The following is a 27,279-nucleotide window of genomic DNA, read 5'->3' on the forward strand; positions in this document are numbered from 1 at the left end:
GGAAAGTTAGAGACACCAGCCCACTTAAATGTCTGTCCTTGAGCTATGGAAGGAAACGCAAATACTCAGACGAACGCAGCAGCTCCACACACCCACAATGGGGCAGGATTCTCCCACCCTCGTGCTGCGAGCGCAACCTGCCCAATATCCAGTCTTCATGACATACTTCTCACCAGTAGGGGCCGATAGTGAGGCCTTGAGCGACGGTACAAATTCTGTAGCCCCAAGTGCTGAGCTGAAAGCCTTGATTCAGCTCTATTCCATTGTTCGCACGCTATACTGTATGTGTAATATTTCACATATTCTGAACAAAACCTGCAAACAATACAGTAACACGCATGAAGCTTGTTTTTAGTTCTGTTTTTCATTGTTATCTGTTTTATTGTTGTTATTATTAGTAGTATTATGGATTGTAAAAGAGCTGTGCTCAAAACTATGGAACCAAATGACACCATCCCGAGAGAACTAGCACCTGTATAAAGGAAATACAGATTTCCCCTTTATTTGTCAAGTTAGAAACGTGTGTTTGTGCGGAGCCAGTGTGCTAATTATATCTGCGTCCTCTCGAGACCTGTCACACAGGGTTGTCAACAGCAGCTGATAGCCGGGAGGGTTAGTGTCCCTTGGAGATGAATATCAGAGGAGGAGCCGCGCCATTGCGCTCGGTGAGAAAGGGAAACTTTACGGTCACTGGAATTTAATCAGATTTTGGTTAAATGGCAGAGCTGTTTATTTTTATTTATTATTTTTTTTTACATGAAAATATACATTCAATAAAAGATGAAGAAGAATCTCAGTTAGTGGTAGCCTGGGATATTTAACGTAACCTATGCGCAAGTTAATAGCAATTCAAATTAATTTATTAATATGCGTCATCTAGTGCACATCTAGTAACCCTGAAGTCACTGCAGGTTGTGGGTTTGACTATAGTTCTCTGGGTGGGGTGTTCGATCTCCCGCCCTTCTCTCCGTCCTCTACAGCGTCTCTACCCACATTGCGGTAAGTTGGTCTCACTTTCAGATTTCTGTGACTTGGGGACACAGTGATCCCTGCAGTCACACACCATGTGAACATCATCTCCTTAAATAAATGTGTGGCTTACAAAATATATGGGTGGAATAATACTAAACAAAAAGAAGTGTTATGCTTTTAGAGAGCAGAAGATTTGAAGGGAATGACTTCGTAATACGTTGCCTATTAATATGTTGGAGGTTTTTCTGATGGATGGTTCTGTGAATACTGAAAACTCTGCTTGTCCTTTTTTAGTACCTTACAAGAGCAGATGCAAAATGCAGCTGTAATCAGACGGCATTAAGACCCGGCGCTGGTCAGAGGCCGACATTCCGGCACATTGTAAAGAAGCCAGTGTCGTCGGAGCACAGCCTCGGACACCTTTCATAAGCGCTTTTCATAGGACGGGGAGTGGCGAGCAGCGTCAGCCGGGCTCTGCGCTCAGGTGCGCCCGAGCGAAGGTGAACCGCACCCGGCCAAGACGCCCTAAGCTCCTGCGCCCCCAGCGCGCTCAGCCGCGAATCAGGGGAATGAGTTTCATCGGTGGTTGGAGAGTCAGCCTCAGGAAAAATGACGGTAAAAGGTGATTTATCCGCACCCCGACTATAACCTTCTCCTTTGCCTGTATTACGCAAAGAAATATATTTTCACTTTTTACTAAATCTTTTTATTAAATCAACTTAATTGTTTATATCTCCCTAGTAGGAGGTTATTTACTTCATTTTATTAAGTAAAACTCAAATACAATTGCGCGATCTTTTCAGTATTACCGGGGCAAAAGCGAAAACCATAAACTCATTTGGTAACTAATGTGAGCGATTAGCCTACATAATTTAAAAAAAATGTTTCGTGTACTGAAAGCGATGGGATGTTAGTTTTATTTCCAGGTATAAGTGAAAAGCAGTGATTTCACAGTGAGGCACAGTGAGGAAATTTTGGTTGTATATTTATGTAAGTTTATAACACGTTCTGGATTTTGAGCAGTATGTTTTGTTGTATGTGTTGTATCTACTGCGCCTCGATCCAAATCTAATTTTTGAAGCCTTATTACAACGACATTTACGCTGTAATATAGATACAGTTCAGAGCCACATGACAGATGCTACAACTGTAAAGTTTGTCAGCATGAACAAATCACTATGAACCAGGAGTTTTACCTGAGACTGAATCCTATATTTTAGTGTAGAGTGACACCAGTAACCCCAGAATGTCCCAAGCCAATGGCTGTGTCCCAGGAGGTGTACTGTGATGTGGAGGTATGTTTGCAGGGAAATGTAGTGGTCGAAGAGCAGTTCCTGCATCCAGGGAGCCTTTTAGGGCAATTTAAACATCTGCGCTCCCCATCCAACATGTACCTCCATCTGAAAAGGCTGTTTGCAGTATATGGATTCATGTGGAAGTGTGCTGTGTAGTGCAGGTAACAGTGAGACATCACTCAAGCCCTGGGGAATCTGGCACTTGAAGGGATTATCTGCCTCTTTTCACTACATTGTCACACTTGGTTGACGTGTCTGTGAAGCTCCCTGTTTACGGGAGACACGCCTAGCTCATCCTCGCTTGAGTGTCCAGGAGTGATTTCTTGTGTGTGTGGTGATACTCTCTCACCAGATTAGGAGTTAGCCGGAATCTCAGAGGTCCAGGAGCTGCCAGAAGCTTCCTGAATTGGAGTGTTGATGGTTTTGGGGGGAGTCTGAACGCATGTGAGTGAGGAGGCCATCGTTTATTGGTGCGAGAGAGAGCCATGAAGCGAGAAATGAGCCAAGGCTGTACGGAAATATGGGAAGAGGCTGCAGCCAGACCGGTGGCAAGAATCCACAGGACCTTTCAGAGACATGCTGTTGCTAGAAGCTCCCAGGTTTGGGTGCTGCTTTTCGTATATGTCACAAAACATCACGGAAAATGTGCATTTTCTGTAGTAGGGTTCATCTTCCTGTAAGCAAAGTGGCGTTCCCTGATACGAGCTTAGAGAAACGCTTCGTTTGCGGGACCCTGTGCCGGAGCAGCCGGCACTGAACCTGGCCTGGGTGCCCGTGAGGTTCGGAGCGTGTCTGTGCACGACACGGCTACCGGGCCTGGACGTGTTCCCGCGGAGTGCACTGCTCCACTGCCGAGTCACTCGGAATTGTGACACTGTGAGCGTGTTGGAGGTGCCAAAGAGAAGAGACCTCATAGGGAGGGGGGGCACTCCCACCCACTTATCATATCAGCCTGCTGGGTAAACAAGTGGAGGAGGTGAAACACCTTGGCGCCTCCCTCCCTGTGTGTCAAACCCCAGCAGTCATACCTCTCTCTCACTCTCTATCTGTCTCTGTATCTGTCTGTCTGTTTATCTGTCTGTCTCTGTCTGTCTGTCTGTCTCTGTCTGTCTATTTATCTGCCTGTCTCTGTATCTGTCTGTTTATCTGTCTGTCTCTGTATCTGTCTGTCTGTCTCTGTATCTGTCTGTCTGTCTGTTTATCTGTCTGTCTGTCTGTTTATCTGTCTGTCTGTCTCTGTCTGTCTCTGTATCTGTCTGTCTGTCTCTGTATCTGTCTGTCTCTGTCTGTCTGTTTATCTGTCTGCCTGTCTCTGTATCTGTCTCTGTATCTGTCTGCCTGTCTCTGTATCTGTCTGTCTCTGTCTGTCTGTCTGTCTGTTTATCTGTCTGTCTCTGTATCTGTCTGCCTGTCTCTGTCTGTCTGTCTCTGTCTGTCTGTGTATCCGTCTGTCTGTCTCTGTCTGTCTTTCCCCGTGACTGTCTCACTCTCTCGCTCTCACCGACATGTTTTTTCTCGGTCTCTCACCTTGTTTCCCTGGGTGTGTTATGCCCCCCCCACCCCCCTCCCCACAGTCACACCTCTCTCTCTTCTTCTTCCAGGAGTCCTGTGCCAGCTGGTAAACCTACCGGCAGTCCCACCCCCCCAGCCAGGTACTCCATCCTTATAGATTTATGTAATTTCCTGCCGCACGTTCCCGATGCGCTTCCCCATTTCTGCCTGTGGGAGGTGCTGACTGGTGTGTGAGGAGCACAATGGTCAAGACAAGAGATATCAGAGATCTGTGTTTTAGCTGTGATGCCCCCAGCCTGAAATCTCACTGGAGGGGAAGCGGGGATGAGGGGGGGGGGGGGGTCTTCTCATCACAGCACAATCTCACATCCCCATCATCAATTATCAGCCCCCAGATTATCTCAGCAGGAAGGAAGGAATCCCATGAAATGACATTTCAGTAACGATGGTGCCATCCATTAGATCTGTAGCTTCATAACCGGCTCCATCGCTAATGAGCGACTTACTTTTGGTTTTCAGGTTGTCCGTCATAAACTGCAAAGAACTCGACCCGGTCATACCTGATGTCAAGTAAGCGCCTTTTCTGACGGGGCGAGTTTCCCAGAGGGGATGGCATCCCTCATTTTCCACCTCAGTCCTGCTTTCTCCCCCCTTAAATTAATGATGTTAGAAAAAAAGGGCTTCATTCTGGGTATAGATGGTGGTGTGTTTTTCCGAGACGGGGACCCTCTTCAGTCCTGTGTGCCAGTTAAGGTGGCCTTGTGCTCCTCCCCCTGCTCTAGGCTCCCGTTCGTGGACGGCAGTGATGTTCCCAGCGTCACATCTCCAGCTGAAGGGTAAGTCTGACTCTTGTCAGTTTGTGATCTTTCCCAGAACTGGAGCCCAGAGAACTTGACTCATGGCTAAACCGTTAGCTTTGTAGCTAACTCAGGAATGACCACTTTGGACGGGTGTGTTTGCAAGCGGGCCTCAGTCTGGGTTGTTAGAGCCTCCGTCTCCCCTCTCATTCAGCCATTGTGAGTGTGAGGTCCGAATGAGACATCTGCAGCGTGTCTTTCCCAACCCAATCGGATTAGTGGGCGACGTGTAAAACCATCCGCTGCATAATACTGCCTTCATTAAGAATATGTCATCAGCCGTAGCAGAGGGGGGCTAATGAGGATGAGCCAGTAGGGGGCTGGTTCTGCTAACCTGGATCCTGGCATTAAGGGCATAAATAATTCAGACTGGGGTCTAAGCCCATTTCACAGAGTAACAGTGATGTGAGGAGTCTTTGGATGTGGATGCGATTGTGCTTCACCTTCCTGAATGATGAGGGGTTCCATCCTTCAGACAAGGTCACGAAGAATCAGTTTTATCACAGTCATCGTAAAATGCAATGAAGCAGGGAACAGCAAGGGAGAATAATTCACTGAGTATACTACTACTCCTCAGAGTTACGGAGGTTTCTCTCCAGAGCGAGGTTGGGGGTTGGTAAATTTCACCCATCAGGGGGTGGGGGGGGTCCCTGGTAGATTTTGTAGATCAAGGGGGGAGTCTCCTTCGGTAGACTTTGCTGATTGGGGGAGGGGAGGAGTCCTCTATAAATTTGAAGCAAATTTCAAGGGCAGTTTAAAATAATTATTTTACTATTTGGCTATATGCCTGATTAGCAACAAAAAAAAAAATTGCCAGAAGGGTTCAAACCCGATTCTGCATTTTGTGGCTTTGTGCTTGGCATGACATCATAATTTCAGATTATTTCCTTCGCTCTTGCTAATCATTTTGCTTTTCTTCACAGTACTGTCCCGTTAAGTTCATTCATTAAGTGTGACATGACATTTTCTGTGGGCATTAACTAAAACCTGTCACAAGCTTCAGCCTCAGAACTTGCTGGGGGGGGGGGGGGTGAAGCCTATTAGAGAAGCAGAGTATGTAACCTTTCATAATCAAGGTGTTTTAGAGCGAATGTTTGCAGAAAGTGCCGGGGAAGACCCCCCCCCGCCCTCAGCCTGCCCCCCCACGGGCCCTGAGCGAAGATGGCACCTGCTTTTCTGGAATCTGCTCAAATTGAGACTAAAAGAGCATTTTAAAAACCTCAATAACAGTTTGGTGCAGATGAGAAGCCATACAGAATCATGATGAAGTCATCATGCTCTTTTATGGTTGGTCACAAGGACAGTAAACACTTATCAACTGATGGCAGTGCGGGTTAATTTGTCAGCATGGGCGAGCGGTTTGAACATCAGCCCGCCTGGGGGAGCCGAGTAACAGGGGGAGGGCTCGCTTTCAGCCAATGTGCCGTGAAAATCGACAGGGGTTTTCTACCATATGGCTTGATGGTACAGCCCCGTGGGCTCCAGAGCCGCTCATGCGAATAAAATAAAAAAAAGGAAATGGTATGAACTGAAACGGCACTTCAATCTCTTCCCTGACTTTCCGGAACATTCTGCCACATCTTGTAAACGGCCCAGCAGCCTGGGGAGATATTGATCTATCCATCTCTTGGCTTTCAGGAATGCCATACAAATACATAGAAGACTATAGCTGCTCGGTGAAATGAAAATAGTGTAGAAAAAAGATTCATTCTCTCACAGCTGTGGGGGAAATAAAGACTGTTTATCAGCAGACGTTTGGAGTCGCACGGTGGGTGAGAGAAGCAGCCTAAGGCAGAGTCACGCTGCCCGGTAACAAAAGCTGCGGTCTGGGTCTGACACAGATCAGGCCTTGAATGGAAAAGTGGGCGATGGGGGTGTCGTAAGGGTGTTGTGTTGGGGAGTCTGTCATTTAGCGGGTGTGCTTCAGGTGGTTTGTGGGGGGTTCCTGAAGTGTCCAGTGGGGGGAGGGGGATCCTGGTGTTTATTATTTAATCATGTATTATATTCTTATTGACAATTACAAGAAATCAGTTCTGCCTTTATGTGTATAAATGTTGAGATGTGTATTAGGTAGTGAATTACAGTACGGTACTCATCCCAATGTAGAGAATGGTATACGTCTGCTAAATCTTACAATATGATTTTCTTGTTTTTTGTTACTGGGTAGGTTACTTAGAAAGAGTAGCCAAGCAGAAATGAACTTCACTTTCAAATCTCCTCAATCTGGCAACCTGACAATTCCCACATAGAACTCTGTTTTGAAGTCCAGGAACAGGGGATGGAACTGGGACCTAAGCGATGCATGGTGAAATTTTGGGGCAAACTTGGGTAGGCGACTCATGAGTCATACAGAGGGCATTTTAGGATCAGCAGTGTGTGTCAGCTGTTTGAGTCTCTAGGGTCAGCAGATGAAGGCGGCCACATCTGGCGACCCAGCTGGCTGGGCATGTGCAAAAAAACAAACATCATTAAAGCAAGGAGCCGGGTGCTTTAAAAATGGAGTATGTGCTTCTCTTTTTTTAAAGAACCACCTTTGTTCCCCTGAGCTCTTCAGACGCACTCATGACTTTGCAGGTGTACTAGGCATCCCAGGGGCTTGAGGTCTTTGGGAGTTTGGGGAAAGTTTGGAAGAGGGAGACTGAAAGGGAGTAGGGATGGGGCATTGGGAGGCAGACTGCATGCATGTATGATGGATAGAAAGAGGCATTCACACATGTATATACACACACACACACACACACACACACACACGCGCACACGCGCGCGCGTGTATGCGCAGACACAGGGCATGTGCAGTGTGAGTGAGTGAGATCACAGACCTCTGGGTCTCGTTTGCCAGCCCCCCCACACAGCATGTACAGGGAACAGAGAGACATGCTGCACTGGCAGGGCTCAGTCTGAGGGGGGAGCTGCTGCAAGACCATGAGATGGGAGTCTGAGACAGACAGAGCTTGAGATCGCAGAGACCCCAGTCTCCTTTCTGTTGTGTGATACTGGTGGCACGAGGCTTGTGTGTGGTTTGACTCCATCATTTGCTGACTCGTTTGGCCTGCAAATGTATGGTAATCGTCATTTCTGTGCCCCGTCTCGAGAAATTGACATACAATCTTCAAAAAGCTAAAAACCTCCTTATCATAACCCCCCATACTCACCCACCAGTCAACACTCTCCTCCATTACCCCTGGCCAGACTGTAGCAGGGTGCTTTAAAAGGCTAGTGGGGCTTTTCTGGAATGTTCCAAAGAGCGGGCTGTATCTGATCGTCACTGTTACAAGTCTGGAACTTGGCCAGAAAATCAATACTGAGCACAGGAGTGTTTGATTTGTACCTTAAAGGTTGTTCCCAAAGGGTGTTCTTGTATGGGGGAAAATGGTAACAAGAGATATCTTTGGAAACATCTGTTGTGTGAAATCGCTAGTGATCGCAATAGCATTCCACTTCATTTAAGTGACTGTAGATGCATATGAACTCTGGAGATAAATAGAAAAACTAATTATGCAACGTCATCTATTTTCATATCTGTGTCACAGTCAGTCATGCTAACTGCTAGTTTAGCTAATCTTTCAACCAAATAATTCACAAATTCCTGATAATCAAGAGGTGAAGAAAACAGACTCAGTGACTGCAGAAAAAAACATGATGATCATCATCCCATGTGAGACGTTTGTCGGGTGTCGGGCTTCAGTGAGCTTCACGATGGCCACTTCTGCTCGCCTTGGTGGCAGTAAAAATTGCCCGGCTGTGTGTATGACCCGTAACTGCCCTGTATGAGACAGGGGTGTTCATTTCGGCCCAGTCCTTTGCCCCGACTTCCCAGTGCGCCGTTCCCTCGTAGTGGATTTTGGATCTGATGCCAGTGGCCCGTTGACTTGCGAGATCATGGATCTGCCCAGAGCAGCTGTGAGGCCGAGGAGCTTCTGATTGGTTACTGCCACCTGGGTGCTGCGTCCAGCTGCAAATTCTTTACTTCTATGACTCTTCATACTGCTTGGAGGTTACTAGTCCTGCTATCCACCACAAAACCAACTGCCCCCTTTGAAGTATTCATGGATGTCTGCTTGGCCCACTGTGGTCACATGACAGAGGTTAATGTCGTAACGTGATGTTCTTCAGCTTGTGCTGGTCAGTGGCAAGGTTTCCGTGTCGAGGTCCGTGTGTCTATCATAAACCAGCATACGGTTTCACTCGGAAGGCTTGTCCTTATCCACATGCCAAACATTCATACCTTAGAGGCCTTTTTTTGTGACTTACTAGGTACACAAATAGACAGTTCTGGCTTAGTAATCTAGGTCATTTAAAAACAAAAACAGGAACTGAAAAAAATATATTTTTGGTTCAAGGTGACAGGTCTATAAATGTGTCCTGTGGGTATAGATTAACTTTTATAGTTCAGTTGGCTGTGTGACTATGAGAAAATCCATGAAACATGTCACATGCAGAAGTAACACGAAGAACAGAACTGAAGCATGCTTACTTTAGCACTGATTGAATCTAAATTATAATACAGAGATTTATCAGATTGAATAGTTTTAGCTGTGAGTCTGCTGTATCTACTGTAATGCCCCCCCCCTTCCTTTCGTCTCCCCACCCCAGGTTACAGCAGTCAGACCTGTCCGTGGCCCTGGGTGACTGCATGGCCGCTCTGGATCTCTTCCTGCAGAACCAGTTTGAGGAAGCTCTTTCAAGGCTGCAGGGCAGGTGAGACAACAGAGTCTGTGGTTTCTTGTCGACTCTGTATTATGTTATTCTAAAGGCCTTGACGCAGTTTGGATCACTGTACAATGCTGCTAAGTGGCTAACAGCTTGAGCTAACATCTCAGGGACAAACATGGACTGTGTCTTTGTGTCCTTTTATTGTATTATCGGCCATTTTGGAGCCTTTGCGGTACACAGCTTTTCGCATGACCATCAGAGATGTTATTAATTCATTCATTTATTATTTAACTGGGCAGAATGTAGGCATTTTGCGGGATAGGTAATAAGTTTGATTAATTTACTACAAAACAATGTGATATATTTAATACTGGGTTTATTGGCCGTGGGTAAATGTTGATCTTTAAGCCCCGCTGCATAGTGATGTTCTGGGGCTGTGTGTGACGTTGGCATGTTCTCCTTGGCACTCCGTGGTACTTCGAAAAAGTACCAAAAGTATGGTACTTCAAGGTATTGGTTTTCCACTGCCGTAAAAACTGGTACAGATGCTAAATGACATCACAAAGGCGAGGCGGGGCATTCAAAAAATGGCTGTAGTATATTATGCGGCTTGGCGATGTGCCATATTAATACCAACATCACGAGTTATGCACATGCAATTCTCATATCGCTAGTCAGCTAGATTATGATCAGACTTTTTCTTACCTTCAACTCCGTATGTATGTTACAGCATAGGGAGTTTAAGTTTTGCTACAGCATTTTTACTCTGTCATAGAAAAAAAAAGCTTTGCTTTGTGATTTTAAATATTCCTTTTATGGATCATCTAATATATGTTTAAAAATCAGTTTAAAATTTATTTCTGCTGCTTTTGCATTAGTGCTGCGTCATTTTCACCCTTGCTGTTTTAATCACTCCTAGACGGGTTTGTGAGAAATAAAGAAATAAATACCGCAATATTTATTACAACAAAATCACATCACTATACTCCCAACAAAAGCACATAGATAGGGCAGTATATTAAACAAAATACTTTTTCAATTTCGTTTCATGCCATCCTTTTCTAGTATTTGTTCTTCCGACCAGATCATTTTTCATTCATTTTTTTACTTTATCGTTGTTTTTTGATGTCGCAACTGTTTTCGAGGCGGCATTTGTGTTGTGTTTCAGCGGCAGGCTATTTGCATAACCAATCGACAAAGAAAGCATTTCAAGTCTCACCCCAAAGTACCGAAGTACAAAGAAGTAACGGGTTGGTTTTGCACTTTTGGCACTGGAAGTTTGGGTACTGGTACTCATCTTGAAGTTAGTGGAAAAGGGAAATTACCAGAAGTACTGTACCAAAAGTACTGTACCAGAAGTACTGTACTTGGTGTGGTGGAAAAGCACCCTTAGTGTCTGATCTTTTCAATAGCTAGAAACACCTCTGCTGTACAGCCATTGGTAAGATGGTCACCCCAACATGACACTGGCAGCCTTAAGCGCTGTGGCTTTAGTCATGAGCTGCTGCTGTCTCCACGATGTGCAAATGTGGGGGTTTGTATTGCCCCGGGAGAAGCACAGTGAGAAGCTCCATCTTTTGTTTGATCATGTGACCATTACCTCATTCTCTACTCCATATAGCTGAGTCTCCACAATGATGAGCTGGCCCACAGGGTCACCTGCTCTCATTTTGGTTTAGGAGTCACGGCAATAGGTGTGTCAGGTGACTGACCCTGCAGGTGGGAAGAGGATAGCCGGTCGCTTCCCACAAGACCGAAACACCTTACACACCTGCTATTTTCCCATCACATAACTTCCCTCGCAGAATTTTTGTTCCCCCACTCCTCCCAGGGTTAGACAGGGGCCTTCTGTCAAGTCTGCTAATGGGTGTCCAGTTCAGGAATATGAACACATGAGCTCCTCCCCTTCAGAGAGATCGCCCTCAGGTGGCGGGAGGGGTACACTGCATGACGTATAGTATGCTGTTGTTTTAAGGGTGCAGATCTGGCTGCTAAGACCACCACACTCCATTGAAGTTCATGCCGTCCGACAGATTGGTGTTTTAGTGACTGCAGCAGACTATAAGTGAACACATTCGGGCATAACCAGCTGCAAGAAAGGACTCGTTAAAGCTTGACCTGCCATCTGACATGACCTAGCAAATTTCCATATGGGGCTGACGGCCCAGGATTGCAGACAGACGAGCTACAACCTCAGCAGCTAACACAGTTTGTGTGTCATGTTTGTTTGTTTTTGCAGATAGTGATAGAGGCTGCCTCATTCCAGTTAGTGCCGAGCTGACGTGCGGGTGTGTGTTGGGAGCCGGGGAGGGTGGGGCTCTGTCTCTACGCGTGAATGAGGTTCACGAGAGCGTGTCTAGCCTGCCTCTCCTCACCTGCCGTAAATAACTGGAGCAGCGTGTCTGGAGCTCTTGAGCCTGCCTGAGATATGTGAAAGGATGGGAGTCCGTGAACTCCAGATGCACGTGGAAGGGAATGGCTGGAATTTTTGTTATACTGCTCAGAGTTGACATTCAACGGGGCTACATGTGTAAAACTACTCGTCAATTTCAAAGGAACATAATTTGTGTTTTAGGTGTGGTGCCATAAGGTACTGCTTCTATATTTACAGAATTAATGATTCAGAAGATTTGAGACACCAAGCCTTTATTTTTGTTGGACTTTCGCTGTGGGACAGTAGAAGGTGTTATCGTGGCTGCCACAGAGCTCGTGCGAAACCTTTACATGTTGTTAGCCGTAGAAATGACTGGCATGTCTTCAATACAGCTGGAATGTTACTCATGCTGAGGCTGGGACAGAACGAGCTGCCCTTTCTCTGGTGGAGCTGGCTGAGGACAAACAGAAGGTTACATTCGGTCACGCTGCATAGGAACGAGATTGGTTGCCTACAAAGGGCAGGACCGTGTTGCTTTACAGTTATGGTGATGGTTTACTCTTCTTGAAGTTTCTTCTTTGAATGTGTAAACGATTTCTTACTGGTGCCTTTCCCCACGTTTAAACAAGAGTGACGTGCCGTTGGTGTCCCTGTACTGAGTTAGGGCGACTTGATTATGGTGAAAATCATAATCATGGTTATTTTGGTCAATATTGAGAACATGATTATTTAACATGATTACTCATTGACTTTGAAAATATCATGCGTTTATTGAACTTTAAAGAAACTTGTCTTTTTAACAGTGGATTTCCTTGAACTCTAAATATAATTTAACAGAAGTAAAAATGGGGGCTGGAAAAGGGCTGCACAGGGGTTATAACGCAAGACAAAACGGGAGAATAATTGTGAGATGAAATCCGGCACCATTATCACTTTATCTCGAGTATTTTGTTTTGATAATTGTTGGAAGCCAAAATAATAACAAATAAAAATTCGATCGATTGCCCAGCCCGATCCTGAGTGCGACTTTTGTGTTGCTTAGGATGAAGGACAGCATGTATCACGCCCTCACCCACGCCACCATCCTGGAGATGCAGGCCATGATGACCTTCAGCCCGGAAGACATACTGGAAGCTGGCAATACCATGAAGGATGCCCAGGCAGTGTGCCAGAGGTGGACTTTCCATTCCTCTTTTATGGGTTTCTGGTACCCCTGTGCTGGTGTCAGTTTCTTATCAGGTTCTTCAGAGTCTGGTTCCAGAGGCTGAGTCTGGATCTGTTTTTTTTTTTTTTTTTTTTTGTTCTTGCTAAGTGATTGGTTAGACGAATCTCACAATTCTGATGTTCCAAGCTTTCACCCAACATGTTTGTTTGATATGACTCAATTGGTCCGACTTATTGGATCGATGGAGTTTGTGTAACTGAGCATCTCTTGGGAACAAAAGTCGCAGTGAAAGTCCTGCAAGCTCAGACAGTGAATCCCGAGTGACGTATGGGAACGACCTGGATGTGACGGGAATTTAACATTGCAAATAGTGGGGTTTCCCAGCCTGGCGCTGCCTCATCACTGGTACCTTGGGGATGCCCTTGTTCCCGTATTACACCCTCAGATAGCCGGGATGGTCTTGCCTTGCTGGCTGTCCAGCTAACTGACGTTACTGATAGTATGGCTGAGTCACATGCAAGGTTTTTCACGCTGTGTTTCATATGGCTTCTATTCTTTCAAATTTCAGAGAGGTACAGAGAGGCGATAACTGTGCACGTCATTCATCCGCTGGTTCATTGCAGAACTTTTCTCACAGAAATTTTGTTTCCCCACTCCACCCAGAGTTACAGAGGCTTATTTCTGTCAAGTCTGCCAATGGGTGTCCAGTTCAGGAATGTACATATGAGCTCCTACTCTCATAAAGGAGTTTAGAGAGATCGCCCTCAGGTGGCAGGAGGAGTGAATTGCATGACGTTGGCTATTTAAGGATACAGACTTGTATTTAGGCATGACCAGCCGCAATAGATTGATTTCCATTGATCTGACTTTTCAGAAAAGCATCGTATTAATGGTGCGTAGTTTGCTAAACAGTGATTTCCTTGTTATTATTTAGGTACCGCAGAAAGTCGTCCTTCAATAGTTTGGGGGGAAAAACCTATACAGAAGGTATGTGCTAAGTCTGTGTCATGTAGCTACTGGGAGGGTGATATTTATGACACAAAAATAAAGTGTCTGGTAATAATGCACACCTTCTTACCTCAGATGAACTGCACGCTGAGTTGTGCTATGCAGAGTGTCTCCTGCAGAGGGCAGCCCTAACCTTTCTTCAGGTAGCCGCCCATTCTTATATCTGGTGATTAAAATGCGTAAAATCTATACAAATTATATACGGCATCAAAAAACATGTGATTTTGTCATTTTAAATATCTTACATTGGCATTTATTTTTTACCAAACACGTAGTGCTGTACTTTGATTGGCTCATTTTTACAGGATGAAAACATGATTAGTTTCATTAAAGGAGGGATCAAGGTGAGAAACAGCTACCAGACTTACAAGTGAGTCCCGCCTCTTAAAATATATGCCTTGTTATAGGGATCTGTAAGTGCAGCAGTTTCTGTAAGTTTTACGTTTTGTGTAAATTTACATTGGCTCCCCCATGACATCACTGTATTGGCTTTTACTGAGGTTTTATCCCTAAAAATCATCAAGGAGTGGGTTGTTTTTGTAAAGGAAATCATTAAATAACTATTTTATGTCTTTGCTTATAGTGCAGTGCAACAGTCTTTCCACTAGGTGCCGCTGTAGCATTAATCCAGCTGTCTGAGTAATTTTGACACTTATACTCTGTCCTTTGGGAACAGGTTCTCTTCGCTATAGAATTAGTTTGGTGTCATTTATTTGTTCATTTTTCTACTTATTTGTTTGTTTTTCATACGTAAAGAAAAGGCGGTCACAGTTTTTCGTCAGATTTAACAGAATTCTTTATCAATTCAAGAAATGACGCTGCTGAGTATTTTATTGTGGATATTTTTAAAATGAATATTAAGTTTTCTGATTATTGCAAAAGCCAAAAGGCACTGGGAAGTGGGTAGCCCGCCAGTGTGGGGAGCAGTGTGAGTTCGGTGCTCAGGCTGGGCTCTCGTGTCGTTTTGCAGGGAGCTCGACGCAGTGCTGCAGTCCCCTGGATACACGAAGGGCAACAGCCACACTCACTTTGAAGCCGGGGTCAAGCTTGGCATGGGCTCCTTCAACCTGGTAGCGATCCCTCTATCTTTACTATCCCACTGGCAGAGTGAGGCAGTCCTTTTTAATTGCCAGAGCACATTCCCAACGTGACACCAAACTCAGCTGCAATTAAGGTGTTGACTGGAACCAGAGTCGGTTTAGACGAGAGGGGGGTCCTTATGGTTAGGACTGTGACCATACTGTCTTAAAGGGGAGGTCTACACCATCAGAAAAAAAGGGTAAAGCCCTGGTACAGGTTTGTTCCCTAAGATACAAATAACAATAACATAACCCCTGTAGTACAAAAATGTTCCTCAGCATCCATTTCTGTACCTTAAATTATACTAAAAGGTACATTTACCTGCAGCTAAGGGTACAATTGGCAGACCCTTCAGGGTACAGCTCCAGTGACCAAGTGATTGTACCGTCAAAGGTACAAATTGGTGCTGTTTTTTCTGACAGTGTAGCCAAAAATTATATATTTTTTTAACACTTGCATTTAGGTATCCATTAAAGGATATATTACGTGTAATTACATTTATGAAGGTGGTAGGTGTGTTGATATGAATCCTTTATAAATGTGTGTATTCATTTGCAGTGTTTTCTAGAATCTGTTGTATCAGGGCTAGAAGCTCAAATCGCCAGTCAGAAATTACTAGTGGTGACCCCCTTACAGCCCTAGAGCTTCCAGTATTTCACCTCCTATTTTTCCTCTCCCCACCCCTCTCCTCTCCTGCCCTCCCCTCTCCTCTCAACCCCTCTTTTCCTCTCCTGCCCTTTCCTTTCCTTGTTGCCCTTCTCCTCCTATCTCCTCCCCTCTTCTTTTCTCCCCGCACCTCACCTCTCGTCCCTCCTCCTCTCCCCACCCCTCTCCTCGTTTCTTCTCCACTGCCCTCCTCTCCTCCCCTACCTGCCACACTCCTCCCCTCTCTTTTCCTTTCTTCCCTTCTCCTCCACTCCCATCTCTACCTTTTCTCCCCTCACTTCTCCTCTCCTCTCCTCCCCTCTCCTCTCTCAGATGCTCTCCCTGCTGCCCAGCAGGATCCTTCGGCTGCTGGAGTTTGTGGGGTTTTCCGGCAACAAGGTTGGTGCATCTCAGTCTCATCCGCTGCAAAGGATTCTGGGATACACTGGCAGTCCTGCCCGTTTAGACTGCATGGGTTTGGTCTTGTTGCAGGAGCTGGGCTTGCAGCAGCTAGAAGAGGGGGCCTCAACAGACACCTTCCCGGCCTTTCTATGCAACATGCTTCTGCTCTGCTACCACACCTTCATGAGCTTCATCTTGGGTGAGACCATGGAAACCTCATGTGCCATCTACACCATGGCAACGACGTGTCATGCACTTGACATGGCAGCAGAACTCCCAGCAAACATTAACATTAGCTGAAACTCTACCAAGTCCTACAGACAGGGCTATAGAATGAAATCTATGGCTGTGTGTGCAGGAGCGAGGAGGCCCTTAATGGGAGCCGGGTTTTAACCCCACTTGTCCCCTCAGGAACGGGAGAGGGTGACATGGACGACGCAGAGAGACTCCTGCAGCATTACCTGAATCGCTATCCTAAGGTGAGGACCCCCCCACCCCCACCATGCCAGGTAGCTTTGAGTCAAAGGCCTCAGGTTCACCAGCTGTGCTGTGCTCTCTCCACAGGGGGCCATTTTCCTGTTTTTCGCTGGTCGAATTGAGGTCATTAAGGGAAACCTGGATGCTGTGAGTATTATGCAAAATACCTGCACATGTTTGAAGAATAATCCTTTATCCGGTATGAAAGGTAACTTAAGCTGAATCAGTATAAATAAAATTATTCTGTTAGGCTACGTTCACACTGCCAGCCACATCGTTCAATTCCGATTTTTTGCTCAGATCTGATAAGTTCTATATTGACGGTTCACATTCATAACTACAAGTGACCTGTATCTGACTGTAATGTGAACGCATCGGTCCTCCGAAACGTCACGCATGCGCACATTGATACGTTTTTACATGGGTCAACTGCGTCACCAACAACAAAAAACATCATATCTGTGGGACGACTCGTGGCATTAAAAATGGAGGCGTTAGTAGCTCCCGCATGTATTGCACTTTGCTCTGGAGGACGACAAACAGTGAATCAGCTGTACATGAGCAGGTCGAAAAGGAGAAAAAACGTCAGGCGGCTAGCTTTTTCTGCTTTCGCAGTTATTGCTGGAACTGCTGCACCAAGAGATGTGTGGGTACGAGTGGGACCGTGATGTGGATGGATAGACAGATGAGCAGTTTATAGAGAACTTCAGAATGTCGAGGGCTACATTTGAGTGCCTCTGTCAGCGCATGCGTATAAGCAAAAAGCCACATGAATTCCGATCTGAGCGTCACATTCAGGTCACATGGCCGCGAATCGGATATGTATGAGATTTAGTACCACATATGAAAGTGATACAAATCTGATTTGAAAAGATCAGATTTGCGTGTCCACACAGCCCTGAAAAGATCAAATCTGTGTCACATTAAGGCAAAAAATCCAATTTGAGTCACTTCAGCATGGCAGTGTGAACATAGTCTTAGTTTGAGCAGATTACATTGATCATGAGGGAATTGCGATTGATATTTATATTATTTATATACCCATGGGGAATCAATCATCATGCCTCCCTCAACTTGCTCTTTGTAGAATAATTTGTCCACGAAGGCCAGCCACCCATAGTGGCACCCAGGGGTTAAGGGCCTTGCTGAAGGACCTGCAGATGTGCTGAGGCTGGGTTTGAACCAGTGACCACGTGATTACAAGCACACAGGCTTAGCCCACTGAGGCACACGCTGCCCCCAATACTGTTTACTATTATATTTATATATTTACAGTTTTTATGCTGGACATTCCTAATTTAAAGCAACATATTTTTAGCTACAATGCTGAATTAACTTGCGTTAGCATTATTATCGTGTGTTAGCATACATTAGCATTGTTAGCATACATTAGCACGTTAGCATGTACTGCTGCCGGTTAACGCGGCTCGCCGTTCCAGGCCATCAGCCGCTTCCAGGAGTGCTGCGAGGCCCAGCAGCAGTGGAAGCATTTTCACCACATGTGTTACTGGGAGCTGATGTGGTGCTTCACCTACAAGCGGCACTGGAAGATGGCCTACTTCTACGCCGACCTCCTGAGCAAGGAGAACAAGTGGTCCAAGGTGAGAAGCCATTCCTGCACGATGTTCCATTGACGGCTGGAGCAAAGTTCCCCGTGTTTCACACTGACCATATGGTGCCGTTTTGCTTTTCACTCAGGCCACGTACGCCTACATGAAGGCCTCCTACCTCAGCATGCTCAGCCAGGAGGAGAGGGCACCGTTTGGGGAGAACGAGGAGGACCTCTTCAGGTTTGACGCTTCACCAGAATCATCTTGTTTCCCGGCCCCTTGCCGTTTCTTAGTCCGTGGCTTCTTCCTCGTTCCAGACAGGTCCCCCGACTGAAGCAGAAGATTGCCGGGAAATCTCTGCCCACGGAGAAGTTCGCCAGCCGGAAAACCCAGCGGTACCAGGCCGAGAGGCCCCCCCCACTTCCAGCACCCCCGCTGGTAGGCTCCGTCCCTTCAAAATAGGGGGTCACCAAAACCCGGGGAGAACAATCAAGGAGCTCACGTGTTGTTCTCCTGTGTGCACTGCTGGTGTCCTGGGCGGCTCCAGGAGATGATGTACATCTGGAACGGCTACACGGTGATCGGGAAAAGCAGGGATCTGACGGAAGGGATGCTGGACACCCTGAACGAGGCCCAGAGAAGACTGGAAGAGAACCCAAGTAAGATTTAAGTAGAAGGCATGGCGGTACTGCGTCCAGGCTGAAGTCACGGCCTTGTGTCGTGTTACTGTGTGTAATTTAAGGGGAGAGCAAAGGAAACAGTGTCAGCTGTTTAAGTGTTTGCATGTTTACCCAGTGATTGCGTACACCTCCTTTGGGGTTAGGCCATGTCTTTCTGTCCCTAACCACGCTGAGACATCTTCTCAGCTGTGTCTGGGGTGCTGTCAGCCATATGACCGGCTGTCGACCTTTGACCCCACCCCCCTCTCCCGCAGGGACAGAGTATTCCATAGACGACCAGTGCGTGGTGAGCCTGCTGAAGGGCCTGTGTCTGCGACACCTGGGCCTGCTAGAAGAAGCTGAGCATCACTTCAACCTGGTGCTCTGCAAGTGAGTTCACAGGACTAGAAGGGCCAGGGGGTTGTGGGTTCGCATCCTCATCGTGCCACCATGAAATCCTAACCTGTTTCTTTACATTTTTTGATAGTGAAAACCAAATCAAATTCGACCAATACTTGGTTCCAACTGTGCTCCTGGAACACGCCCTCCTGTACATGGAGCAGGGGCGCAGCCAGGAGGCTGTGAAGCTTCTGGAGTCTGCAAAGTAAGACCCTGCCTGGGGGGAGGCGTTTCCCCCGCTATCAGAAAGTAGAACCTTCCTATGAAACCTTTCGGTGGCTAAAATAGCATAAAGCGAAGATGCAGTTACCGTTCATTTATATGGGAAAAATCCTGAGCGTTCCCAGTCTGAAAATATAACCAACCACATTATACCAAATGAGACGCAACAGCTAGAATAAGACTAACAAGCAGGAATGATATGGTAAATACACAGGGCTTATAATGTAGAAATAATGTATGTACAGTATAGCTTCATTTACCAGAATCCATACAGTCATGCCCCGCTTAAGGACAGGGATACACTCTGAGAAACACGTCGTTAGATGATTTTGCTGTTGTGAGAAAATCATGGGGTACTTAACCCTAGAGGGTATAGCCTACTACAGACCTAGGGTACATGGTGTAGCCTGAATAATGATAAAAAGGACAGTATCGTAAAAGCGTAAACCAGTAACATAGTTGTTCATTGTCATTATGAAATTGCACATCCTATACTTCTATACCACTGGCAATGCAGTAGGTTTGTTTATAACACCATCACCACAAATATGTGAGTAGTGCGTTGCACTATGACCCTGTTAATCTTATGGGACCACTGTCATATATGCGGTCCGGCGTTGACCGAAACGTCATTATGTGCCGCATGATCATATATCTATAATTTGCTTGCACATTAAATGCTAAATGCTATTTTCGCTTTTCTCTTTTTCTCATAAAAGCAAAAATCCTCTTCGGGTTTCTTTCGCTTAGCAAAAATAGGTGCTAATGTAGGTCTTCCATAAAAACCAAGTGGCATAAAGCGAACTTTCGTACAGCAGGGAATACCTGTAAATATATACCTGTAAATATATACCTGTAAATATATACCTGTAAATATATGCTTAAATACATTGGCTGATTAACGTTTAGTGCATTTTAGTTCCTTGTAATTCTCTGTAAGCCTTTGAAGTCTGTAATCTAATGAAGGATGTGGTTCATGTCAGTAAAGGTGTCAATTGGCTGTCTGTGCTGTGGGAGCCATGGGATCCCTAACTCACCTGCTGTCATGTGTTCTCGCTTTCAGACAGAACTATAAGAATTACTCCATGGAATCTCGGACACTCTTCCGAATCCAGGCCGCGCTGCAGAAGGCTCGGGCCTCGCAGGCAAACGGGCTTCCCTGAACCCTGTCTGGCCCGTAGCTTTTGGGTCTGTCCTGAGGGGCGGGGCTGCTCAGGAGCCTGGGCACCCGCCGCCAGAATCACACCCTGATTGGCTATTAGGAATCCTGCAAGACTCGCATCCTTTTATGTCTAATTTTAGATTTATAACTGTGATTTCATTGCATTGTTTTTTATATAAACTCAAATGAAATTACAAGATTGATGCTTAGAAACACAACCTCACCTTGTCACACAGATACTCCGTGAATGACACTGAGGAAAGTTCTGGAAATACCATTAATACACACATCCAGTCATTAGTGTTTGGTGATGGCAAAGAGGGTCAACAACACTTTACTTGCCACTAGGAAACCAGTAAACTGCACATGATGGATAATTAGGAGAAAATAGACAGTTAGTTTGACGTGTGTCGTCACAGGGGCTCACTCTCATGGACAGGTGGGCCCTGTGTTTGGCTGTGTGACACTATCCTTCCTTAAAGTAATAAACCAGTCGTATCACATAGTAACAGTGTAATTTTCTCCAAGGTCAACTGAAATACATATTTCTTGCATACCTCTTTTAAATAGCAAGAAGTGTTAAATTACCCAAGACAGATGTTAAATTAGCACAATTACTTGAAAACGTAAACGCATTTTTTGCGATCTATCTTAAAAATGTAAAAATGCATTTCAAATTACAACAGAGGTACAACATTACTAAGATCTAGCCTGTAGATGGGAGTTTAGCCTGTAGATCAGCGTTAAACGCCCTAACTCGAAAATGCACAGTTATTAAAAGATTTATGAATATGCGCAGTTATTGGAAGATTTGTGTGTAATTGGTGACTGAGGGGGTTGTGTGTGTTGGGGGCGGTCACTGTAAATTCTGTGCGGTTTATGTAGGTTTTTAAGTTATTTGGTTTAATTACGAACATAAGAGAATATATGAGGTAATCTGACTCATGTCTGTCATGTGTTTTAAGGGGTTAAGAAATAGTTTTAATTTATTTTGGGTTTTGGATTACACTGTAGAAAGAACTGATTAAAATGTAATTAAAGTACAGGTTATATACATGCGTGGTCTCTCCTTGCTGTGCATAAAGCTGGTAATGTAATTTAAATGTTACATTTTTAAATAAAGATGGTACTATAACCCGTTTTGCACCTTTGTCTCCCCGTATACGTAACAATCCAAAGGCATTTAGTATGCCAGCAATCGGAGCAGCTACATCGGAGCCGTGTCCTTTCAGGCAGGTACATACAGGCACACACCTGTAACATGTCACGTTAAGGCAGTTCATCTTGCGCTTAAGCAGAGCCGACATGGCCGGCCAGCCTGCGGGCCACTTTCCCGGAGCTGGGACGCTGTTATCGCGTTGAATGAACCGGCAGTCTGTGTTGCAACGAGGCTTATTAGTCACTTTCCGTGAAAGGAGAGCTACATTTGGGGGAAGGCATCCGGATTGCGGGTGGATGAGAGGGGGTTAGTTATAAAAACCAGAAAGCCAGGAGGCCAGCTACACGGGAGTCAGGAAATGGGGAACTGCCTGAAATCCCCAACTTCGGATGATATCACCCTGCTGGCCGAATCCCAGGCGGACAGAGACGGACATGCAGACGGCACGGAGCGGGACCGGGAGCCACCTCCGGCATACCAGGTAACAGCGTAGGGTCCGGGCTGCGTGATCTAGGTGACAGTCAGACACTGTCATCTCCATGCATTGGACAGAGCCATCTGTGCTTTTTGGGATGCAATTAGTGTTTAGTCTGTACGCACTAAAAGTTTGCGGTTATCGATCTGCTTTTCGCGTCCCTGAAAAATCTCGTTGCTATCTCTTTTCATTTTCTTTGTCTTACTTGAAAGCTCCAGAAAACCACTTACGATACATAGCCTAGATATATAATACATATTTAATCTAATTATTTATGCGTTTAGAGTCTGGAAAACATGCTAGCTAAAACAGAAACCTCAGTGACAGTAGGAAGATTTTATTTTTTTTGTGGAAAAGCCCAAGTTGTGTCTTCCGCTTGCTGTCATTCTTTATATTAACACACACAATGATCATGGTAAATCATTACCTACATACAGAGTTTCTGTCTTAGATTAGTTTGTAATATTAAGATAAAAATGAGGCAGTCGTCCGGTTTTTAAAGAGATCAATTTTTCTGGGTTCTTCCGCCATTACTTTAGTATTTTGACGCCTTTTATTTAGCATGAACTTTGCTGTAAATCGGCAGAAGGATCCGTTTTATTAGTTGATTTTACAGAATCAGTATACGAATCATTTCCAGAAATTTTTATCCCTTGTTCAGACATGTACCGGTACTTTTGTAGCACATACAGATAACCAAATAAATATCGAGTTTTTATTATTCTTATTAATGCTAATGATAATCATTTAAACAACTTTAGCATAAACGTAGGCTACGTGAATACCAGGATGATTTTTCCTTATGTGTAAGAATATTTTTTTTAAAAAAAACCTAAACGACTCATTTTATAATTTCTCTTTTTTTCTATTCCAATGAAACCACTAAATGAAGACGCTACGATCAGTTTTATCCATGCAATATGCATGTTTTATGTCTCTGTTTTAAGGTATACAACAACGTGTCAGATAATCTGCATTTTTAATTCTTGCATTTTTTTTAATTATTTTTTTGCAAAATTAAATATTTCATTACATTAGTAAGTGCGACAGGAAGAGTAAAATAACAAAATAATAAACAAAATCAAAGTTCAATGATAACTTTTATTAAAGTTTCGGTGTAGATGTCTGTGAGTAATTCTCGTGTTTCATTGCATTGGTTGGTGCCGTCATTTGTCTGGTGAGTCATACATGAATCTTATAACTTTACTTCTTTATGTTTCTCGCTGGAAAAGAGGAAAATTAGTCTTTTTGTTACGGTTTTCCGTAAATCGCTGGAACAGTTGTGTGCCTGGGTTTCATAATGTCCATTGTGGTCTCTCTGCAAGTGATTGGTGGACTTTGCAACAGGAAAATCTGAACGCATTAAACGGGATGAATACCACTGTGAAGATTCCTTTTATAATGGCTTTTTATCTTAACTCTCTGGGTTGATGTTCTCCTGAACAAAAGCAGCGTGTTCTCCAATTGTGTCAAGCATAAATGTATCCTGCCTTGAAGATTTTTCACTATAGGAACTGTGGATTTAACCCACAAATTGGCATCGTCATTGTTATTAATGCGACAATGCTGCTACCAGTATTACGGGTCAGTTGCTTGACGCTACATTCTGATGTTTATGAAGATCGTTAGAACTGATGGATGATTGATTTCATGTAATACATATTTATAATCAATAAAATCATACACATTCATGGAGCCCGGAGACTCTTGGGGAAAACAAGCTTATAATTTTTATTTCAAATGGATTATGTATTTTGATTTTGGAGTCACAAATGAATTATCCAGGACGGCTGATTGAGAAGGGTCAGCTGGTGACTCATCCCAAAGCCCAGGGAAGAGACCAGCGCCGTCTCACTGCTAGGAACAGAATAGCGACCAGCCCCCGATCTGTTGCTTTGGAGATCACAGATGGCCCTCTTCTAACGGGGGTCTTTCCGGCATTTAGCGTTCAGCTGGCGTGGGCAGACGGATGACGAGATGTCGGTACGCATGGTGATCCAGGTATAGCTCACAGCCCTGGAATCCTTCACACTTTTTTTAAGCCCCTATTCCGTAGTTCTTGGGCGGCTGTGATCCCGTTCTATTTCCTGCGAGTTTCGACATGGTTCAGTTGTTTCCAGCTTCAGCGTCTTAACTGGTCAGCTGGTCCACTGTGTACCTGCTTCAACCTGCTTCAACCTGGGGAGAGTCATCATTTTCCGAACTCCTCCTGATTCCCAGACGGCATCCTGCTGCCTCCCAATCCGTGCTGGGAAAGCTTATGTCCAAGGCACTACGGGCGAGCGAGCCTGTGTGTGTGTGTGCACGCATGGCACTGAGGCTTGGCTTGGCCTGACAGGATGCCTTCCTGTGTGTAGTGGTGTAAGCCTCTCTGCGTGGGTATCCATGGCTTGCCGGTTCAGATGAATATGGATCAGCCAGTTTTCAGTGCAGTCAGCCATGATGCCCTCCTGTGTGCTGCAGGTGTAACAGTCCATACAAAATGGCTGCACAGAGCATCCCCAAGATGGGGTGTCATCTTCCACGGAGTACAGAATGGGTGAATCTCAACACCAAGAATGCAAAGACCATACTTGTGGTCTTGGCAAGACCGGTCTTGCTAACTTGTTTCCAAGAATTTGGGGCACAGTGAGTCATGAGATTTATCTCATTCGGCGAGGATGCAACCAATGTATCCTTGATATTTAGGGCGGAGAAATGGGGATTTTTACCATTCTCTATACTTGTGTTCTTAGTATTGGAACTGGTCTTTGGCAATGGAAGATGATGTAAAACGGGTACATGAGAACACAAGTACGGTCAAGTATGCATACTGAGATTCACCCAATGTCCACTGCTTTTTTTAGTTTACCTTCCAGTTAGAGATCAGAGCATTAGGTAAACTCAGATCGCATCCTAATAAAAACCCAAGTAATTAGGAGCTGAGCTAGTACATAATCCATGCTGGGACTGAAAATGAGGACATTTCACTTTGACTTCCTATGGCTGTATACATATCACCACTGTACTCAGCATTTCCAAGTCATAGAAGCTTGTAAAACTCAAGGGGTGTGACTCGCTATGACATAACAGCGTCAGGTGTAAAGGCGCCAATGCTCCTCCCCCAGATGCCCGTGTACCACCCCGTGCCCGGCCAGACGCTGCTGGCCAGCCAGCTGACGGAGGACGAGCAGGTGCGGATCGCCAAGCGGATCGGCCTCCTCCAGTACCTGCCCCGGGGGGTGTACGGTGTCTCCGGGGACGGCTCCCACAAGATCAGAGAGTGAGTGCTGCCTGTTAAAGCCTCTCTTAATTTGTTTTGAGTTCCTGTCATACCCTGGGTTTGCTAATTGATGACCCCCCCCCCCCCATGTGGCTGTGCAGGTGTGTGATCTGCATGATGGACTTTACTTATGGAGACCCAATCCGCTCGCTGCCCTGCATGCACATCTACCACGTGGACTGCATCGACGACTGGCTGACACGCTCCTTCACCTGTCCATCCTGCATGGAGCCTGTGGACGCGGCGCTGCTCACCTCCTATGAGAACAACTGACACTCTCCTTCGCTCTTGTGTAACCACGCCCCCCCCCCTGAGGAATGCCCAATCCCCCATGTCCTAAGGAGGCGGGTTCAAATGTAGCTTTCGCAATCCTCCAAGACCCGCCTTCCTGGATAGAAGCGGGGCTTTGTGATGTCACTCTCCCACAGGCCCGCTGGCCAGGATGTCCTGCTGGGAAGGGGAGGAGCCAGTGACCATGACTGACAGATGCAGCCACAATTAGCAGAGCGTCTGATTATCACTGAATAAAGGGGAGTCTCTGTGCTTCTTAGCATCTCGCTTGGTCTGGCTGTGTCCAGGATGATTGATTAGCTTTCCAGCACAGCTGACTTCCCCAGAGGGTCTGTTGTGAATAAGGGCTCGAGTTGTTTACAGACTAAATATGCATCTGTGTCTCAGACAATGAGTATTTGCACATTCATCTATATTATATAGAGAAATTTGCACTTCTGTCTGGACACTAAAGCCACATTTGTATGAAGAAAATTTGTTTGTAAAAAGAATACTTGTCACATTGTGGTATGAGGGTTTTAATGGTGCTTATCACTGTGTTACCTAAAATTGTTGTTGGTTTTAGGCTGGTGGGGGGGAGTGGGGGGGCGGACAGGGTCCTTTTAACTGGAAAAATCTTTGACAATTTAGCAAATGCTTTTGCCAAGGTGACGTACAACTGGGGATCAGACAGCAGAGTCAGACAGTCCCTGAAGCAGTTGGGGTTAAGGGCCTTGCTCCAGGGCCCAACAGTGATGTGATATTACTCCTGCCAGCTACGGGATTCAAACCAGCAGCCTTCTGGGAGTGGGTACCAATCCCTCTCCACCTGAGTTACACGCCACCCTTCACTTGTGAACATTTTAAAACTTTTTTTTTTTTAATCATATTTTTCAATTTCACATTTCAAGTACAATTCCAATTATTGTTGAAATCCAGATCTGTCATGCACCATATGCACAAAACTTACGTTTTAAAAAGAAAATTATTTTTCTGAGAATAAAATGATCCATCCTTTTTATAATTTAACAATGAATATATATTAATGGGACTGAATACAACTTATTTTTTGTCTAAATTTGACAATCTCCTGTACTGTACAGCCCTTTCCTGTAAGGAAATGTCCTTCTTTCATCATTGTGTATTTATATACATGCCGTACCATATGAAAAAGTGAAAAAAATATTCGCCATTTTATCTTGATAAAAATGCATTTTCTCGGTTTATCCATTTCACGTTTTCCCTGCTTGTATATAGATATTAACTTCTTATCACCATTAGTTTGACAAACGTATTGCGACTGGTTGTGGTAAAGAAGAGAGCACTTTCCTCATTGTCGGTGAATAAAGGTCTTTCTATATGTCCAGATTTTCTGTCCCTTTTGGATACGTTTTCAGTCGAAGGAGATTTCTGTTGGTCTTGTTTATCAAGCTTAGGGAATTTTTATGGGGTACTGGAACAACAGCAGGGTGGTGACAGCCCCACCAAAGATATACGGTCCACTACATTATTTGGAAATGTGTAATCGCCATCCGTATGTGCGCCTCAAAGAGAAGCGACTGTCCAGCCAAGTTTTAATGTCTGTGTTGTGCAGTTTTTCATTAAATATGGACATCCATCCCTCCGCACCCTCCCCAATAAAATCTTTTTCAAACACGTAACCCCCCAGATTATTTTCTTT

At 45.1% G+C, this 27,279-nt stretch overlaps 2 protein-coding genes across 5 annotated transcripts; both read left to right on the forward strand.

The window, feature by feature from the left end:
• The first annotated feature begins 656 nt into the window (after positions 1-656).
• LOC111847649 (tetratricopeptide repeat protein 39A-like) lies at positions 657-21,567 on the forward strand. Of its 4 annotated transcripts, XM_072704142.1 has the most exons (21): positions 657-999; positions 1,267-1,594; positions 3,869-3,919; positions 4,299-4,349; positions 4,562-4,615; positions 9,230-9,334; positions 12,706-12,837; positions 13,763-13,815; positions 13,912-13,979; positions 14,142-14,206; positions 14,807-14,906; positions 15,895-16,162; positions 16,375-16,442; positions 16,528-16,587; positions 17,880-18,041; positions 18,139-18,230; positions 18,308-18,428; positions 18,538-18,649; positions 18,925-19,039; positions 19,137-19,253; positions 20,334-21,567. In XM_072704142.1, exons 2-21 carry the CDS (start codon positions 1,542-1,544, stop codon positions 20,431-20,433), a joined length of 1,947 nt encoding a protein of 648 aa, XP_072560243.1. In that variant the 5' UTR covers positions 657-999; positions 1,267-1,541; the 3' UTR covers positions 20,434-21,567. The 4 variants fall into 4 exon arrangements, with proteins under 4 accessions (XP_072560243.1, XP_072560242.1, XP_072560241.1 ...); XM_072704141.1 differs by lacking the exon at positions 657-999 and having other exon boundaries at positions 1,031-1,594; XM_023819035.2 differs by lacking the exons at positions 657-999; positions 1,267-1,594; positions 3,869-3,919 and having other exon boundaries at positions 4,119-4,615; positions 15,895-15,960; positions 16,054-16,162.
• Positions 21,568-21,644: 77 nt separating this feature from the next.
• LOC111847532 (RING finger protein 11-like) lies at positions 21,645-26,966 on the forward strand. The gene is made up of 3 exons (XM_023818790.2): positions 21,645-22,072; positions 25,174-25,328; positions 25,430-26,966. The coding sequence occupies exons 1-3, from the start codon at positions 21,950-21,952 to the stop codon at positions 25,599-25,601; spliced, it is 450 nt and encodes a 149-aa protein (XP_023674558.1). The 5' UTR covers positions 21,645-21,949; the 3' UTR covers positions 25,602-26,966.
• Positions 26,967-27,279: the final 313 nt, after the last annotated feature.

This window comes from Paramormyrops kingsleyae, chromosome 21, assembly GCF_048594095.1.
Source record: "Paramormyrops kingsleyae isolate MSU_618 chromosome 21, PKINGS_0.4, whole genome shotgun sequence".
Lineage (NCBI taxonomy): Eukaryota > Metazoa > Chordata > Actinopteri > Osteoglossiformes > Mormyridae > Paramormyrops > Paramormyrops kingsleyae.

Bases quoted from the DNA above. Each gene is read 5' to 3' on its own strand.
- LOC111847649 (XM_072704140.1), top strand. From the start codon at position 4,389: ATGGCATCCCTCATTTTCCACCTCAGTCCTGCTTTCTCCCCCCTTAAA. The intron at 16,163-16,374 runs GTGAGACCATGG...TTGTCCCCTCAG, and splicing joins CTTCATGAGCTTCATCTTGG to GAACGGGAGAGGGTGACATG. The intron at 16,443-16,527 runs GTGAGGACCCCC...CTCTCTCCACAG, and splicing joins ACCTGAATCGCTATCCTAAG to GGGGCCATTTTCCTGTTTTT.
- LOC111847532 (XM_023818790.2), top strand. From the start codon at position 21,950: ATGGGGAACTGCCTGAAATCCCCAACTTCGGATGATATCACCCTGCTG. The intron at 22,073-25,173 runs GTAACAGCGTAG...CTCCTCCCCCAG, and splicing joins AGCCACCTCCGGCATACCAG to ATGCCCGTGTACCACCCCGT. The intron at 25,329-25,429 runs GTGAGTGCTGCC...GTGGCTGTGCAG, and splicing joins GGCTCCCACAAGATCAGAGA to GTGTGTGATCTGCATGATGG.